The sequence below is a fragment of the Heloderma suspectum genome, chromosome Z (assembly GCF_057233095.1).
Source record: "Heloderma suspectum isolate Gila_16-S chromosome Z, 16-S_ref, whole genome shotgun sequence".
In the NCBI taxonomy this organism is placed as follows: domain Eukaryota; kingdom Metazoa; phylum Chordata; class Lepidosauria; order Squamata; family Helodermatidae; genus Heloderma; species Heloderma suspectum.
The window spans coordinates 10,015,755-10,033,924 of NC_139476.1; the positions used below are offsets into that span (position 1 = coordinate 10,015,755).

Genomic DNA, 18,170 nt, shown 5'->3' on the forward strand with positions numbered 1-18,170 from the left:
CAGCGGGCGGCTCCACATCCGGGGCTCTCCGCCCCCCCCCCGGCCGTTCGCACTCTCGGCTATGGCGGAGGTGAGTGTGTGTGTGAGTGTCAAGGGAGGGGGGACGGAAAGTCGGGTCCCTCCTCCGTCCTCTCCCCACAGAGGCGGAGGGGGCACTTTGGTGGGGGGCAAGGGGGGCGTGTATTTGTTTTGGGGGGGTTCGTGGGGAGGAGGAAGTGGGGGGCACTGGGGGCTTTTGGGGACCCCCCAGGTGGGACTTATGGGAAGGATGTGCGGTGCACAAACCAGGTGGAGCTTATTCTTCAGGGGGGCGACTTGGGGGGCTCAGCAAGGGCTAAAGGGGTGCAAGGGGGACAAGGATGGAGCACTTGCGACTTTCTGGGGGCGCAGTTGGGACTTTTCTGGGGCTCAGTAAGAATTTAGAGCTGTGGCTGATGGGCATTGAGGGCTGGAGTTTTTTGGGGGGGCTCAATGAGGACTTGGGGTGCAGGAGTGGAGATGTGAGAGGTGTGGGGTTCTCTAGGGTCGAGGACATTTTTCTGAGGGCAGCTATGACTTAGGGGTGCAGCAGTGGTCCACAAAGCAGCTGGAGTTTTTTGGGGGGGGCTCAGTGAACACTCAGGGAGAGCAAGGGTGGCGATGTCACCCTTGTGAGTTCTGTAGGGCTGTGGAGATTTTATGGTGGGTAGCAATGACCTAGAGGTGCAGCTGATGCTTAGGAAACAGCTGGGGGGGTCAGCAAAGATTTAGGGGTGCCGAGGCAGCTGGAACATGTGTGTTTTATGGGGGCTACGAGTAGTGTAGTTGAGACTTTTTCAGCGGGGGGCAGGGCTTAAGGGAATCAGATGATTGGCATGAAGCAGATGGAGGTTTTGATGGGTTCTGCAAAAAATTAGGGGTGCAGGGACAGGTGGGGTGGATGTGGCTTCTGTGGAGTTGGGGATACTTTTCTGGGGTGGGGAAGCAATGACATGGGGCATCTGATGGCCACAAAGTAGCTGGAGCTTTTTGTTGGGAGGTTTCCAGAAAGAATTAGGGGTCCAGGGATAGGTGGAGGAATTGTGGGTTTTATGGGGGAACATAAAACACAGCTGGAACTTTTATTGGGGCAGGGAGATCACAAGGACTTAGGGGGATTCAGGTGATGAGCATGAAAGAGCTGGACATTTTGGAAGGATGCACTTTGAATCTGCAAGGACTTCGAGAGTGCAGGGATTATGTGTCTTTGGAGAGGAGACCACACCTGGGATTCTGGGAGGGGGAACAGTGAAGACGAAGGAATGCCACTGATGGAATCGATGTAGTTGGGAATTTGGGGGCCATGGATAGGGCGAGCAAGCACTTGGGGGTGCAGCGGATGACAATGAGACAATTGGGATTTTGGAAAGGGCACAACTGGGATGTTTGGGGGGCAAAGTGTGCAGCTTCATCTTTGGGGTTCATACGCAAATTGGAGTAGTGTGTAATTAGGGGTGCAACTGTTGGGAGTGAAGTAATTGTCAATTGAGAGGGTTAAGCTGGAACAAAGGATGAAGTTGGGGGGGATGAAATACAAGTGGGACTGAGCAAGAAAGAGCATAACTAGGGTCTTGGAGGAGATCAAGGTAGCTGGTATCAGGAGGTGGGCTGGAAGAGCATTGTTGGGCCTTTGGGGGTTCGATAAGAAAGGGGAACGTCCCGAGCATCAGTGATGGAATTGCTTTTACTTGGGGGCTCACGCTGGTGTAGTTGTGGTAGTTTGGAGGCTTCTAGCTGGGATTGGAGGTAGACATGGGAACTTATGGAGGCACACCTGAGATTTGAGGTGGATGCAGGGGCTAAAGAGGATTAAGTTGTAAAGAAGCAACAAGCAACATCCTCAGTGGGTAGGTGATCATGTGGAAAGTGGTGAACTGGGGCCAACGTGGTGGGTGGGCAGGCGGGCAGGTGCTGACCGCAGGCACAGTGGACCATTAATGATTGATAGTAGATCATTAGGAAATTAAGGGTGTAGCTGATGGCAATATGTGGGAGCTTTCGAAGCATTGATCCAAGCTGCTGTTGGGGTCGGGTGAGATCAATTGGAGTGACTGGGGAACTGGCTGGAATTTGGGGGTTTGGAGTTGGGGGCTGTCATGAGAGAAGGAGCCAAGGTAAGGAATGTGGAAGGGAGAATTGGATGACAGTGGGGAAAATGGTTGCGGGGACAGCTGTATGTGAGTGGGAGGTTAAGGGCATAGGAAGAAGGGAAGGATTGATATGGAGATCCTGGACACGTCAGGTTTTAGCATTTAACTTCCAGTAGGTTTCCTTGGATTTTGTATCCATTCAGTTTTTCTCCACTTTGAGTTTGGGACGTGGGGCAGATGGTTAGGATGTGAACTTAAACAAATAGATGTAATGTGTTCCAGGAAATGGATTCTGTGGACAAGACTGCTCAACATCTGTCCACGCTCCTGAATTTTACTACCAAATCGCACAACCAGTGGGGTGTATTATGGGGATTCAGTAATGTGCGGGGAAAAGACACACACATGGTCCTCTTATTTTGCACAGTCTTCCATTGGTATCTAGGGAAAAGAGGCTGTGGATGGGTGGCAATATATTTATTTATTTTAATCCAAGCACTTTTATACTGGCTTTCATTCTGTTTAAAATTTCAGGGTGGTGTACCGTGTGTGTGTGTGTGTGTGTGTGTGATGGTTTGGTTGATGATTTGATGTCCATAAGAAAGTTGGTGGAACAACGTAGGAAGTGGGAGAAGTGTATGTTATTAGTATTAGAATATAATAGTGCAATATACATTGTAATATGTTGTTATTTTCTAACAGTAATAATACTTCTCTCACTTGTTACAGGTTCCATTGACTTTGTCTATGGTTTTCTTGCTATTTGGGGGACCCTCTCTTTTTTATTTGTCTATCATAAGAAAGTTGGCTCTCGTAAGTGTGGGAGGCCTTATTCTGTACCAGGTGCAGCTCTGAGAGTGGCCCTCCATGGAGTGCATTACGGCAGGGAAATGAAAGTTGTGAGATAATAGCGGCCAGGTCCCTCTCTCCAGAAAGGGGGTGCAGCCATCAAACTCAGTGAACTTGGTAAAACACCTCTTTAGCAGTAGCCAGGACTTGTCTGTCCAAAAACAGGTCAGAGTCTTGATCACGCTTACACTCTGGATGTGATCTTTCAGTGGGTCAAGCTTCACCGGTACTCAACTTGCCATTCTGATTGAGAGGGCTGGGATGTACCACCCCAACCTGGTGCCCTCCAGATATTTTGCAGTACAACTCCCATTGTTCCCAGCCAGAATGGTCAATGGTAAGGGATAATGGGAGTTGTAATCCAAACCATCCGAAGGTCATCAAGTTGGGGAAGTCTGCAGTAATGCATTGTTACTTGTCTCGTCTGCAGTCAGCCTCCATCTGTTCACCTTCATCCATTCCGCCACTGCTATCAGACTTGTTAAGCAAAGCGCCTGCTACTTCTGATACAGATCTAAATGGAAAAATAGAATTGGGTGTCATCATCAATGTATTGACAATGCCTCGCTGCTAGGCTTTGACCAGTCTCTCCCAGCAGCTTTAGATGTTAGACAATGTTGTTCAGTCGTTCAGTCGTGTCCGACTCTTCGTGACCCCATGGACCATAGCATGCCAAGCATTCTTGTCCTGCGCTCTCTCCCAGAGCGTGCTCAAGTTCATGTTCATTGCATCGGTGATGCTATCTAGCCATCTCATCCTCTGCCGTTCCCTTCTCCTTTTGCCTTCAGTCTTTCCCAGCATCAGGGTCTTTTCCAGAGAGTTTTCTCTTCGCATCAGGTGGCCAAAATATTTCAGCTTCAGGATCTGTCCTTCCAATGAGCAGTCAGGGTTGATTTCCTTTAGGATGGACTGATTTGACCTCCTTCCAGTCCAGGGGACTTGTAAGAGTCTTCTCCAGCACCACAGTTCGAAAGCATCCATTCTCCGGCGCTCAGCCTTCCTTATAGTCCAGCTCTCACAGCCATACATTACTACTGGGAAAACCATAGCTTTGATTAGACAGACCTTTGTCGTCAAGGTGATGTCTCTGCTTCTTACTATGCTGTCTAGGTTGGCCATAGTGAGGATAAATTTGGACAATGCAGTACAGCTCAAGATAAATCTCAGGACAGCAATGAAAAAAATCCCCAGCAAAATTTCTGGGTACACTGAGAGAAAGGAGTGGAGCCGGTTTAACTCTGGGCACTCCCCTCCACTTCTGCCAATTCCTGAATGTGAACCAGTGTTATGATCAACTACACAAACCACTGAGAGTGCTACATGAACCAACAGGAAAATGTTTCCCTTGTTCTCATGAGATAAGATTATCCACCAGTGGCACAGTGACTGCATTCCGACGATCCTCCAAATGATGGTTTGGAAAATCAGGACCAAGCCCTGTGCTTGTGCTTTCCCTCCTCCCTTTGTGCACGGGGCTTGCTTCCTGGTTTGATCAAGCTATAGTTTGCTATTAGCAGTTCCAGCTCCAGGTTTCCGAGGTCTCTTGGGCAAGAGACCCCTCCATGGGCCCCCTCCCTCAGTGAGTCCCCCCTCTCACTGCCATTGTCACTAGCTGCTGTTGCACCTCATCTTCTTCTTCATCATGCTACCGCTTGCCTGCTTGATAGGCAAAGAGCCGGGGAGCGAGTAGGCAGTGGCATCTCCTGCTCCTCCTACTCACCACCTCTGCTAACTGGGACTGAGTGAGAGGCAGGTGAGCAAGCAGGCTGCACGAAGAAGAGGAGGAGCAACTCCAATGGACTCTTGTCCGTGGGCCCCTGTTGGGCTGCAGGCCTTCAGCAGGTACCTGACCATGCCTACCCTTGATGCTGGCCTGGCTTTTACTTCCAAACCAACAAATGGTGGTTTGATCAAATGAGGAAGGCTCTGAGCAGGAGGTGGGACACAGGCCCCTTCCAACCCTACTATCCTATGATTCTATGGTTAAGCCACAGGTTAGGGAAGGAGGAATGGAGTGGAGGAAGGAGCGCTTCCCAGACCTCCAAATCATGGCTTGAAGGACTGTCTAAATGCAGCTTAAAGCAGACTTAGTCCTGTGGCCAGTCTGGAAACTATGGGAGTGGGATAAAGAATTGTTGATCTGATTTCTCCAATATCCATACCACCTTCTTAAGGATATTGGCAGGGGCGGGTTATTGGCAACTCTGATCACCAGCATCAGGCACCGGCACTGTTGGCATCTGGTGAGGCCTGCAACCTTGCTCCTCCTCCTCTTGGGCTGGATCCAGACTTGATCATACCTAGAGAAAATGATTGAAAGCAATGGGGCTTAAATTATTCATGACTAACTCAAGTCCCAGTGATTTCAGTGGACGTATTCTAAATATGACAAAGTCTGGATCCAACCCTCTGCATGTTCACCTGCCTTCTCTGAGCATGCAAGCAAGCACTGACGAGTGAGGAGATGGGGCAGCATTCGCCACTTGTGCTGTCCCTCTGGGTAGTTGTGCAGATTGGGCCCCAAAGAAGAGGGCAGCGGTGATAATAGTGAGGAGGTGGGCCCAATCAAGGATGAGGGCATCTTGCGCAAGGCACTGAGGAGCACTGAATGACTGTCACATAAGGCCAACAACTCATTGATGTACTCAGAGCCTACTCATGACCCTGTGTTTGGCTGAACCGTGTTTACTTTTTAAACTTCAACAACTGTAATCATGCAGACTGAGTTGTGTAATAGGGATTACTCTATTACCCTGAAGTGCGTCAAGTGTGCTTTTTAAATAATGTATAGATTTAAATGCAAGAGAAAATGAGCTGTAGTCCATAGCGTTATGATGGAATTTCCCCATTGGTGGTGGTTCTACAATGGAATCTACGGAATCTTGACTTTTCATTGAAGAAAAAAAGGCTGGGTTTTAGTTGTGGATTATCATGAAATATTGCATGAAGTCTGAGGCAATCTTCTCCAAGGACAGAATTTCCCCCAACACTTACTTCTTGGTAGTCATTTGCATTTGGTGGCAATCTGGATTGGTGCCACCAGGGGAACTTCCAGAAGAAACTTAAAAGTGTGACCTTTTAGAAGGCAATGGAAGCCACTAATTCCATCACCAAAAGGCCACTGAGCACCTCTTATTGCAGGGACATTTTTAGCACCCAGACTTCAAAGACCTTGTCAGGATCAGTGGGAATTTGAACCACTTGGTCTGATTATGATAGCTCTCTTGAGGTTGCAGAGTTGAAGGTGAATGCGGCATGTATGGTCCTCGCAGGATGCCAGCGCATGGAAGAGGAAGCTCCCTGTCCAAGTCCAAGCTGATTCCAATAGTTCATAGCCAAGTGTGATTATTGTCTTGATGAGTGTTGACCAGATCCTTCCAGTCGGAAGAACCGAATTCTTTGGGATTGTCATTTACCTTGATAATAATAATTTTTTTTTTAAAGGATGCCACAGTAGTGGGGCTGGAAGAAGAAATCTCCAATCTATCAAAGAGGGCATCTATATTGTAATGAGCCAGAGTTTAATTTTTGTTACATTCCACCTTTGGACTGAACTTAAACAGTTGTTTAAAATTTGTAGGTGTCAACGTCAACTTTTTAGCCACCCTGGTACTGGGACTTTTCTGCTCCTGTCTGTCAGCTGTGTTTGATGTGTCCGGAGGACTCCCCCCCTTGTGCTGGAAAAAGAAATCAAAATAATCTTTAACCCATAGTTGAAAGTGAGTTCTCTCTTGGATCATGCTGCTCTCTGCTCCTAACTTCCATTCCTAGCATCCATTGGATTTTTTCCGCAAACAGTCAAGACTGTGTCTAATGAGACTACATCCTCAGTTGCTAATAAGACACTAGGGACGAGTGCATTTTAGCACATGTTGTGATCTTGGCTTTAAGTTCAAGGCATCCTCTTTGCAAAGTTTTCCTAATAGGCAATGAGCTGGTATTCCCATGGTTGTGTCTCGAAATTCAGTGCTCCATTGCCACATGACCTTGCTGTTCTTAAGAAGGCTGGCAACATTTTGATTCATGGTGCTGCTGCATTCAGTGTTAACGGCTGTTTCTTCTGAGGTGACTGGAAGGTAACTATTCTTCATGCCTCTCTTTTAAACTGGCCAGGTCTAGAGACTATATTAAGAAAGGGAAAGGCAGAGAACTGAATGATGGGAAGGGGCGGAAGAGAGCATGAAGTGCAGATGTGCAGAGGGGAGAGGGCCATAGCTCAAGGTGGAGCACATCCATTGCATGCAGAAATCCCTAGGTGGGAAAATTCCTGGCATCTCCAGGCAGGGAAAGGCTCCTGTCTGACCCCGGAGGGCCTCTGCCAGTCAGAGAAGGCAATACTGAGCTGGATGGACCCAGTATAAGGCAACTTCCTATCTATGTTCCTTTTTAAAGCTGCCCTTTATTCAGAATCATGAATGCTGGAATCTTACTTTAGCTTTAGGGGAAAGAGCATAGCTCAGCGGTAGAGAACGTGCTGTGCATGCACAAGGCCCTAGGTTCAAACCCTAGGACATGACAGGTACCAACCAGGGAAAAACCTCTTGCCTGAGAAGCTGGGCAGCCACTGCCAGAGTATACAATGCTGGTCTAAATAAGCCATTGATCTGACAATGAAAGGCAGTTTAATATCCCGAGATTGAGGTATGTTTTGGGAATGGGCTGTTAAGGGTGGGGTGGGGTAGGCAACTTGCCTTTTTGCTTTCTTATGAGAGTGAAATACTTAGGTTGTTAGTGGAGTGTGTGAGCTTTCAAGCTTTGTGCCGATGAAGAGTTCAGTGATGCTTGGGAGAGTTGCATCACCTTGTATCAACCAGTGTGCTGTAGGAAGCTGCCTTATACCAGGTCAGACTGTTTATCCATCTAGCCCAGTCTAGTTTACTCTGGCTGGCAGCAGCGCTCCAGGGTCATCTTAATCAGAGAGGGGTTTTTCTCTTCACCTGCCACCTGATCCTTCTAACTGTAGATGGCAGGGATTGAACCGGGGTGCTCTGCCGTTGAGCTATGGTCTGGAAAGAGAATCAAGTCCCCTGTGAGTGAAGTTGGTGTCTCCCATGCAGGTGCAGCAATGGCCTCAGAGTGACTGCAGGAGAGATCACTCCGAATAGAAGTAGGCGGGCACAGAAGGCTTAGGGGAAAATATCTGATATTTTGTGGGTGGGAGAGGGAAGGCTTGTAGTGTGAAAAAAAGCTCCCAAGCGGATAAATATTGGGCTGAAGGGGCAATTGGAGGATTCTGAAGATGAATAATGGCAGGTGAGGGCTGTGCACAGGTGTAAGGAGAGGGAGCATGGCCAGTGAAGACAGGGTTATGCTGAGCACTTTGTTCAGCTTTAATAAGTGGCAGTGGAAGAGGAGCGAGAGGCTGAGGAAAGTGCTTATTTGGGGTGCATCCAGACAATGTTTTTATTGTGCAGTCCCCTTGCCTCATTGATAGAATCTGATGGGGGGTCCAGGCATCGTCTTCCATTTCGTGCTGTCCCATGCTTGTCCAACCGCTTGTTCTGTCTTTAACCGTTCCATTAAGGAGGGAAAGATGGAATAGCCGCGCAATGCATCTTGATTGGTAGCTCTGCTTGATTGGTGTCTGTCTGGAGGCACACATGGTTGCATTCCACTCAGCCCCAGTACAGGTGGTGGAATGAAACTGTGGAAAGCAAGCAGAACGTGCCTTCTGCTCAGCAGTCCCCAGGAAACAGAGTCCATGCAAATCACGTTGTCAGTTGATAATATTACCTGAGGATCTGGGACGGTTTAGAAAGGAGAAAAGGTCACATTATTTGAAAAATGTGATGCACACATGGGGAGGAATTAAATGAAACCGAAAGTGTTGGAAACCAAAAGAGGAAACATGCGCCAATAGCAAAGGGAACTTTACTCATAGAATAAAAAGTGACCGTATGAAAAAACGCAGGGAGCTGTTCATAGCCAGAGCAGACTTTGTGAGAGAAAGAGCAATTATAGCCTGGAATGGCCTGAAACAGAGACACATTTCTAAGACTGAAGGTTGGAGGTAAATGGACAGAGTGATACTAGATGAGCAACAGGGCATAGCTAAGAAGGAAAAATCACACTCGTTGGAGAAAGACAGTGGGTGCACAGCTGCAAAAGGTAGAAAGACACAAACATTTTGTAGCTAAGGGGGAAGAAAATAAGGCACTGGCAGAGAGAAAATCATTGATAAAGTGACTCACTTAGGATAGTAGTTATTAACAGTCACGAAAAAGGAATGGTAGGAACTTAAATAAGGAGAAATGAAAGATATGAATGTGAATTCAAACCTAGCAATTCTGTGGGAGGCGGGAAGCTGGTGATGGAAGTGCAAGTCATTCAGAAAAGAAGAAAAAAGCGAACAATTTAGAAAGTTAATAGAATGTGCTCAGTGAAAGAAGGAGCAAAGTGCCCCCCCCCCAATTTGTATTGTGATCGCTATTTTTATTAATTGATCTGTCTGGATAATTGTGGCAACAGAAGTCTCATAACTCCATTTTGGGAAAGAGAAATTATCAGGGCAGGAGGCGGGGGTGGACAGGAGAAGGATGGGGCACTAGTGAAAGTCAGACAGTGTGCTGCTATAAGTGGTGGTCTAGAAGAAACGTCATAAACGACGTACCTTAAAAAGCGTTGGGGGTGGGCTGCATTCTCAGAATGCTGTAAAGGTGTGGGGAAAGGCTTGATGATTCCTTAAAAACTGGTGCTGGGGCTCAGTAATGTTTGGCAGCCTGGCCATGAGCCCTGCTGCTTCATAGAAAATTAGAATTGGAAGGGACCTTTGAGACCATCTAGTCCAACTCCTTGCTCAGTAGCTCAGTGGTAGAGTCCCGGATTTGCATGCAGAAGGTCCCAGGTTCAATCCCAGGCATCTCCAGGTAGGGCAAGAAAAAACACTGCCTGAAGTATTGGAGAGCCATTGCTGCCAGTCAGTGTTGATAATACTGGGCTAGATGGACCAAGGGTCTGACTCAGTATGAGGCAGCTTCCTATGGTTTGGGGCTAACTATAGCATCTCTGACAGGTGGCTATCCAACCTCTGTTTAAATACCTCCAATGAAGGAGAGCCTGCCACCTCCGGAGGCAGCCCATTCCACTGTTAACAGTTCGTACATTCAGGAAGTTTCTCCTAATATTTAGCTGAAATCTATTTCCCTGCAATTTTCACCCGTTAGCTCTAGTCCTGCCCTCTGGAGCAACAGAGAACAACTGTGCCATCTTCTGCTTGGCAGCCATTGAGATATTGGAAGACTGCTATCATGCTTCCCCTCCATCTTCTCTTCCCCAGGCTAAACATACCCAGCTCTTTCAACCATTGCTCATAGGACATGGGTTCTGGACCCCACCCCATCCTTGTTGCCCTGCTTTAGCCCGAATGTGCATTTGGAGACCCGCTTCTTGCTTGATGGATGTTGGTATGATGATATAGTGCTGCTGTTGGGGCTGTCAAGGAGGTTGCCCCTGCTGCCTTCTGAAATCCTCAGGTAGCCAGAATCAACATGCAGACAATAGGGCTCTTTTCCAAGGCTTTATTCCCATTCAGTCTAATGATGCTTATAGATGCTAATTGCTTGATCCTACTGAGGGAGACTTAAGAGAGCTGCCTACTCGGGGGTTCTAACCTTAGGAATCAGTTGATCTCCAATTGGAGGGGAAGGCGGGAAACCTCTGTACTTATGAGCTAGCAGGAGAGAGTCCACCCCTTTCCCATGGGGCATCGGGGCGCCAAGCAGGCTGAGCGCCTGCCATCTCGTGCTTGAGGGTGCACTGGCGCCTAGCGTCCAGAAACTTCTGTTGCTCCTCCCTCTCCCTGCCAGGGTCACTCTCACTCTCAGGCTCTCCCTCTGGCTGCTCCTCTGAACAGCGCACAGGTTCCTCTCCCGTGGTTTCTTTCTCTTCCTCAGAATCAAAACTGCTCTGGGGCTCTGTGGGCTCCGATCCAACCCTGACAGGGACCCACCTTAGGTCAGGCTGTGTGACGCAGTTGTGGTTCCCAACCGTGCACTTGGAGACCATTGGGTAAGAGCAAGAGATTAGAAACCACCTCCATTGTTTTATAGAAAGGCAGGATATAAACCCTAGAAATCAATGATAAAAGAGGATACCTGTCTGTCTGCACCACAGCACCAAGACTGTGAAACCTAGACACCTGAAACTCGGCATGCATGCTAAAGGGACCTGGGGGTATGCACTTGGGGGTTATTTTAAAATGCATTAACTAACTTGTATTGATTTAAACGTGTCTCTGTGTTTGAAGCCTGCAGTATCTAGTATAAGGCAGCTTCTGATTTGAAATCAGCCCTTTTCTAACCACCACATAGCTTTGCAGTTGAGACAGCTTGACGCAAGGAGGGAGCAGTCCGAAGGACAGAGTTATATGTCTGCCCTTCCCCTCTGCTGCAGGGCAGCCTCCCTGAGGGGAATGAAGTGGTGGATGCCAGTGGGTGGGCACCACTCAGATGGGGATGGGGGGCAGTACAGTGTGTTCAACTCTGAAAGCTGCATAAGTTTGCTTGAAGGTTTCACAGTATTAAATGAAGGGTTATTCCCACCCATGCAAAGCTGGGTCTGTTAGCTAGTAAATAAATGTGTGTCGTAAGAGCGTGTCTTCTTTTTTAAGGCCTCGATCGGGAGGCAAAGCCCAAGGATCGTATCCTATCCTGCACGTAACTTATGTCCTGGGAGACCCAGCCTTCATACCACAGCAGGTACAGAGATCTTGAATTTACTTGCTGGTCTTTTCTGCTCCCCCACTGCAGACCTCCTTCATTTTCCTTTTACGTCACCTCTTTCCCTGACTTCCGCAGCTGACATCTTGCCAAAGATGCAGTTGCTGAGCACGCATCTGCACACACATGAATAGATGCCGACACACACTACATCCATCCCGTACTACAGCAGTGGGCCAGTGGTGGAGCTCCAGATGTTTTGGCCTACAACTCCCATCAGCCTTAGTCAATATAGCCAGTGGTGAGGGATGATGGCAGTTGTAGGCCAAAACAACTGGAGGGCCACCAGTGGTCCATCCCTGCCGTACCAGTTCCACCGGCTACCTGCTTGTTTCCAATACCAAGTGCTGGTTTTGGCCTTTAATGCCTGAATGGTTTGGGACCAGGCTACCTGCCCCTGTATGAGCCTGCTTGACCTTTGAGATCAGCTTCTGTGGCGCTGCTCTCTGGCCTCTTAGTAAGATGCATTAGATTGACAGATACTGGGGAAAGGGCCTTCTTGGAGGTGGCCCCCCACATCTGTGGAATGCCCTCCCTCACCATCAACCTTTAAGAGAGCCCTTCCAATGTTTTTATTTTGATCTGCATTTAATTAACTGTTGTGTTTCGATGTGTTACTGCACCTTATGGTTTTAATCTGTTTTATACAATATTGTACTTTGTTCTGGATTTCTTGTACACCGCCTTGTGGGGGCAGTTTGCCCTGCAAGGCATATTTAAAAACCAATGTATAAATAAATACCCAGTCAGCAGGTCACCCACCCCTAGCCCTTGCAGCATGACCACTGATGATGGAGCCTTCTCTGAAATAAACCTGGCTCACTATTCTTCTCCTTTCCCTGGCCCCCACTCCCATCTCTGCAGTGGTGTCTATGGGCTCAGCTGACCAACGGTTCAACCTGGCTGAGATCCTGTCCCAGAACTACAGGGTGCGGGAAGAGACGGAGGAAGAGGAGCAGAACCGCACACAGGGGAAAGCAAAGCCTTTCGAAGAGCTAGAGAAGAGCTTCAATGCCTCCCAGGTAAGGAACTCGGATCCTGAGTTTGCCTGGGCATCATGTCTGGTACTTTAGCATGTGGAGAATCTTGGCTTTGGGGGTGGTTATAAAAAGGTGTTCCTAGCCCTTATGGTGGCGATTCCCAGACTAGCTCCCAGTGGGCTTTGCCAGGAGTGTTTGTGTGCCAACAGCAATAAACAACGCTGGGATCTGCCTTGAATCACGTCGGACTGTTTGTCCCTCTGGCCCAGTATTTCCTGCTCTGGCTGGCAGCAGCTCTCCAGGGTCTCTTGTCTTGTGAAGCAGCTACGGTCCCTCCCCATGTTTCAGCTCCTGTCAACTCACATCAAATAAAGGCTGTTGCGAGCCCAAAGTCCCCACAGATGAGTCTGCCTGGTGCATCTTTGGAGGAGATCCTCTGGTCTCCTCTTGCCTCCTTCCTGTCAGCCTCCACAGGGAGCACCAGGTTCTGCCGCCTTTCTCTTTTGGGTCTTTTTTAGATAATTTGGCCGCTCCTGTTGCAGAGACGTAATTGCTCTCCCTTGGAGGAGGCTGCTTCACGTTCCTCTCCCTGAGCCAGCCCTCAGTTCTCTCTCCTCCTTCTAGTCACAGGGCTTGCCCAGTTCAGTGACTCATGCTGAAACATAGGGGGTGGGTCCCTGTTTGGGATGCAGTTTCTCTCTTAACACCCTCCAGAAAGACAGACAGACCTTTTTCTTGTGAAGTAGTGGAGAGTGTTCCACTTTTAGCCCGAGAGGATCAAGGGGCAGGGTTATTTATCAGTAGTTGTCTGGTGGTTGCAAAATCAACTTTGAAAATGTGCAGAAGGGCACGAGAACCGCCTTGTTGGATGGCCAGATCAAGGTAAGGTGCATCGAGCCTAACATCCAGGTTCCAGCAGTGGCCAGCCTCTGGGAAGCTCACAAGCAAGCTGTTCTCCTGCTGTGGCTGGGTGGGGCTCAGCCCTAGGTCAAAACTAGGAACAAATCTGTTTAGCAAAGTCAGAAGGCAGGCAAAGATCCAAAGCTCAGCACTACCAGTACAGGAAAAAAGAGAGCCAGTGTGGTGTAGTGATGAGAGTCCTGGACTGGGAGCTGGGAGATCTGGATTCTAGTCCCGGCCATGGAAGCCCACTGGGTGACTTTGGGCCATTCACAGACTCTCAGCCCAGCCTACCTCACAGGGTTGTTGTGAGGGTAAAATGGAGAGGGGGATAATGTAAGCTGTGTTGGGTTCCTTGCAAGAAGAAAAAAGATGGGATATAAATGCAATAAATAAATAAATAAATAAAGAAGGAAGGAAGGAAGGAAGGAAGGAAAGAGCAGTTCAAAAGCGGGGTCTTATCAGGAGTCAGCAGCACCAGGAGAAGCTTTGAGGTAATTGGAGATGAAATAATGTGTTGTTCCAGCAGGTCTCAACTGAGAACGTATAAGCGAGAACTTCCAGAGCCTCACGCAGGACTCAGTAGCTTCTGGGATAAGTCCTTCTCATGAGGACATCCTTCACTCCCGAGGAGTGCTTTACTCATGAGGAGCCTTCCTTTGCAGATGGCCACTCCTCCCCACAGGGGTTGTTCTGGCCTACCTCTTGACATACTGCTGCTGTGTCAGAGATGGAGCTCCCCTCCTCTAGCAGGGAGCGATCCACAGAGGCCTCTCCCAGGCTCCTCCTGGTCTCCCCGCATGGGCTGCTCCTCCATGCTGTGTGTCTCTGGGAGCTCTGGCTCCTCCTCTGTAGAGGATTCCCCCAACGGGGGCATGACAGATATGAAGGCAACAGCTCTCTCTTCTTGTTTGTCCCCAGCACCTAGTACTCAGAGGTAGACTGCTTCTGGATACAGAGGGTCTGCTTGACTCTCTCAGGTACTCGCTGTTGATAGACCTCCCCTCCGCCCTGAACGTGCTGAACTCTTTTTGAAAGCCATCCAGGATGGTGGCTGTTGCCGCATCTTGCGACAGTGAGTTCCCCGAGTTAACGATGCAGTTCAGCCTTCCCCTCCCCTGTAGGGACCATAGTTCAGTGGTAGAGCAGACAATTTGAGTGCAAAAGGTCCCATGCAATCCCCAGCATCTCCAGGGTGGACTGGAAAAACTCCTGCCTGAAACCCTGAAAAGTCACAGCCACTCAGTCAGGGATGCACAAACTTTTTGGGTCAGGGAGCACCTTTAGAGTTTCATGAGAACGTTGCAGGCGCTTTTACAAAATGGTTGCTATGGGGGTGGGAGCTTGCCCTTTCTAAAAATGGCTTCCGTGGTGGCCGTGGCTGGTCACAAAATCACAACACACTCATTTCAAGGAAGGCAACCTAGTGAGACTAAAAGAAAAGTAACTTGTCCAAGAACTTAAGTACAAGGCAAGGGTAAAGTCTGATCACTAAAACACAAGCCTGCTTGTTGGAATTGAATGCAGTTTGCAGCATTCCGGCCTCCCAGTTTAAACATGGAACAAAAGCGTGATCATAAAATAAAAATCGGGAGGGGCAGGGAGCCTGCTGGGCAACAAGAGAGGTGTCCGTGGGCACCCTGGGGCTCGGGGACGATGCTGGAGACCCCAGGTGGACAGTTCTGAGCTAGATGGACCAATAGTCTGACTTGTTATAAGGAAGCTTCCTATGTTCCAGCTGTGCAGACTGCCCGCTGTGCCACCTCCGGGTTTGCCCAGGCTGGTATCGCTCTGGGGGAGCCTTCCATATCTGATGGAGCGCTACTCTCGCTCCTTGTTCAGAACAGTGAAATGCCGTTCGAGGAACTGCTGGCACTGTACGGCTATGAGGCCTCTGACCCCATCTCCGAGCAGGAGAGTGAGAGCAATGATGCTACGCCCAACCTTCCAGACATGACCTTGGATAAGGTAAGCATGGGTTTGGCCTGCTTTCCACCCTGGCTGAGACGTGTGTGTGTGTGTCTAGGGATTTGCAGAGCCGCCGGCTTGCTGGGCTGTGGTTTCCAGGAGAGCCTGCCAGCTTTCTGTGCTCCTTGTCCTTGTGATTGTCACCATTAGCAAGGGAGAGGGATGAGGGTAAAGACTTTTTTTGTGGCCCCACGCCACAGACGTTGCTGCCGAAGTTTGGTGCCACAGCTGCAGCATCCCTGCCTGGTGTTTTCCCTTTAAGGCAAAGTTGTGGGGAGTGTGTGCTTTGTTTTAAAACAAAATCGCACTCCAGGATGTTTGTGGTCACCAGTGGTGGTGGGGGGGGATTTGGCCCTTGGACGTTGCTCACCCTGGCCTTATAGAAGGGAACTTTGGAGCTGAATAACCCCTCTTTGGTCATCTTCTTAAAAACTCAGCCTGTATGTACGCTGAGGCCATTCTTTCTCCGGAAACACCATTTGTTTTTGCTTTGTTTGTAAGTGAATGTATATCCCACCCTTCTGCCACAATCACAGTGCTCAGAGCAGCTTTCCCCAGTTTTAAAAACAACTGCAAAAAACACCATGATTTTTATTTTTTTTTTAGCTACAGTAAAAGAGGAGATGGTTACAGCAGATAAAGACAGGGCGCAGTCCTATCCAGATAGGCGCCTGCCTCTGAACTTGGAGGCAACCACCTATCCAAAGAAGGGCAGGAGAAGCACAGAGTACATCGTTCCCTCTGCGCTCTTCCTGCCCAGCTTTTTCTGCTAGACAGGTAATTGTGGCTGTCTAGCCACAGGAGGACAGAGCAGGGAAGGAGGCTGCTGGATGACACGTAGGATGTGTCGTACAGGCAGCTATGCTTTCCCTGCCCCGGAATGCCCCCAGCCACGCCCCTTTCTGGCCGCTCCGCGCTTCTTTTGCGAGCGCAGAGGACAGAGCTGTTCCGTGCTGCCTCGGAGACAGCGCAGAAGTGGGGGGAGGTCAGTTCTCTGGGAACCGACCTCAGAGTGTGGGCTCCTGGATAGCACGATATCCTATGGCCATCTAGCCACTGTCTAGCGACCGTAGGATTGCTCTCTCCAAAGCAAAAAAGAAGGGTTGATTTGCTTAAAAAACAGCAACCCTCCTTGGGTCAAATGACTGCTAGAATAAAGATGTCAGGACAGCCTGGCAGAGGAAAGCCATGGCTGGGGGTGGGGTAGGGGGATCAGACCTCCCTTTGCAGGGAGTTCCACAGCCTCAGTGCAGTCACGGAGAAGGCCGTCTCCCACATCCCAGCATAATAATGTCTGATGCTTTCGGGATGTGAAGAAGAGCCTCCCCTGCACATCTTAAAAGTTAGGCAGCCCCAAGCCATTTAGGACCTCGAAGTTCATAACCACTGGCACTTTGAATAATAAAATACATGTATTAAAAATTATTTCAAAAACATTTCCCTCCTTCCTTCTTTCTGGTTGTTGGTTAAAGGAACAGATAGCAAAGGATCTGCTTTCCGGGGAAGAGGAGGAGGAGACACAGTCTTCAGCTGATGATCTGACTCCTTCAGTCACGTCCCACGATGCATCGGACCTTTTCCCCAACCAGAACCGCTGTAAGTTTGACTGAGAATCTTGCGCGCTTCCAGGGGAGACTGGTAATCATTGGCCTGGTTCGCACTTAACGCTAACCCGTGGTTTATTTTACCCATATTTTTTTGCTGTACCCAGGGTTTGTCTGGCAGACAATCAAACAAACCATAGTTTGTTTTCTCAGTCCTTGGGTTGTTTGTTTCCCTCCTCTTTCACCCACCCCCTCCCTGTATCCCAAATGCCTCTACAGCACTATAGTTGTGGCATGTAGAGGGGCTGGGGGTTTTGACCACTCTTGCCCACCACCTCTGTAGCCTGGCAAAATAATCCATGGTTCTGACATGACATGTAATGACAACCATGTCTTAAACAACAGAGTTCACAATGCAACAACAAACCTTGAGTTCTCTTTCTGGGTTGTTTGTAGTTAACCAATCATGGCTTGTTAGTGCATCTGGATTCACGCATCACCACAACCCAGAATTCAACATGGGTTGCATTATGTGCAAATGAGACTGTTGTTGTTTTAAAAGTCTGCTGGGAAATTGGGGCAAGCATCCACCAGCATCAGGCAACTAAGGAGCAGTCCAGAACTAGGAGAATCGAGTGGTCCAGTTTCCCCCCAAACTGTGCCACTTAGGTTGCAGTGGGGGTGGAATGCATGTCTAAATGCACTCCCATGAAAAGAAACTCCCTGCAACATAACCCCCTTCACGCATTATAGGCATTATGTGGCACTCACGCGATGACTAGGGAGTAAGTCTATGCCCCCAAGATTGGAGGCAGGGGAAGCCGAACAGTGTACGTTGGCAGGGGGAAGCCCATGCTGTAAATCTCTCCCAAGTGTAGCTTTCCTAGGGACTGAAATGATCAGTAGAACTTCATGTGCCAAGGCATGGATGTCTGCAAGGGAAAATTCTAAGGCATGGTAATCATATCAGCATATATAATGCTGTTGAAACTCTTTCAGTCCAAGGGCCAGATTCACTCTCCAGAGAAGCTCTCAGGGGCCACATTCCAGTGGCCAAAAATACCAGCGTATAGTAGCTTGCAGCTCTTACTGCCAGTCTTTAAG

At 48.9% G+C, this 18,170-nt stretch overlaps 1 protein-coding gene across 4 annotated transcripts in view; it reads left to right on the plus strand.

Annotated features, from left to right (window-relative positions):
• Positions 1 to 32: 32 nt before the first annotated feature.
• MIER2 (MIER family member 2) overlaps positions 33 to 18,170 on the plus strand; it is a 46,205-nt gene continuing 28,067 nt past the window's right edge. For 3 of the 4 annotated variants that reach the window (XM_084826263.1, XM_084826264.1, XM_084826265.1), the window contains exons 1-5: positions 33 to 70; positions 11,566 to 11,653; positions 12,539 to 12,696; positions 15,397 to 15,522; positions 16,995 to 17,118. In XM_084826263.1, the coding sequence (XP_084682389.1) occupies positions 62 to 70; positions 11,566 to 11,653; positions 12,539 to 12,696; positions 15,397 to 15,522; positions 16,995 to 17,118 (505 nt within the window). In that variant the 5' untranslated portion in view covers positions 33 to 61. The remainder of the gene's footprint in view (positions 71 to 11,565; positions 11,654 to 12,538; positions 12,697 to 15,396; positions 15,523 to 16,994; positions 17,119 to 18,170) is intronic. The other variant, XM_084826266.1, reaches the window with a different exon arrangement.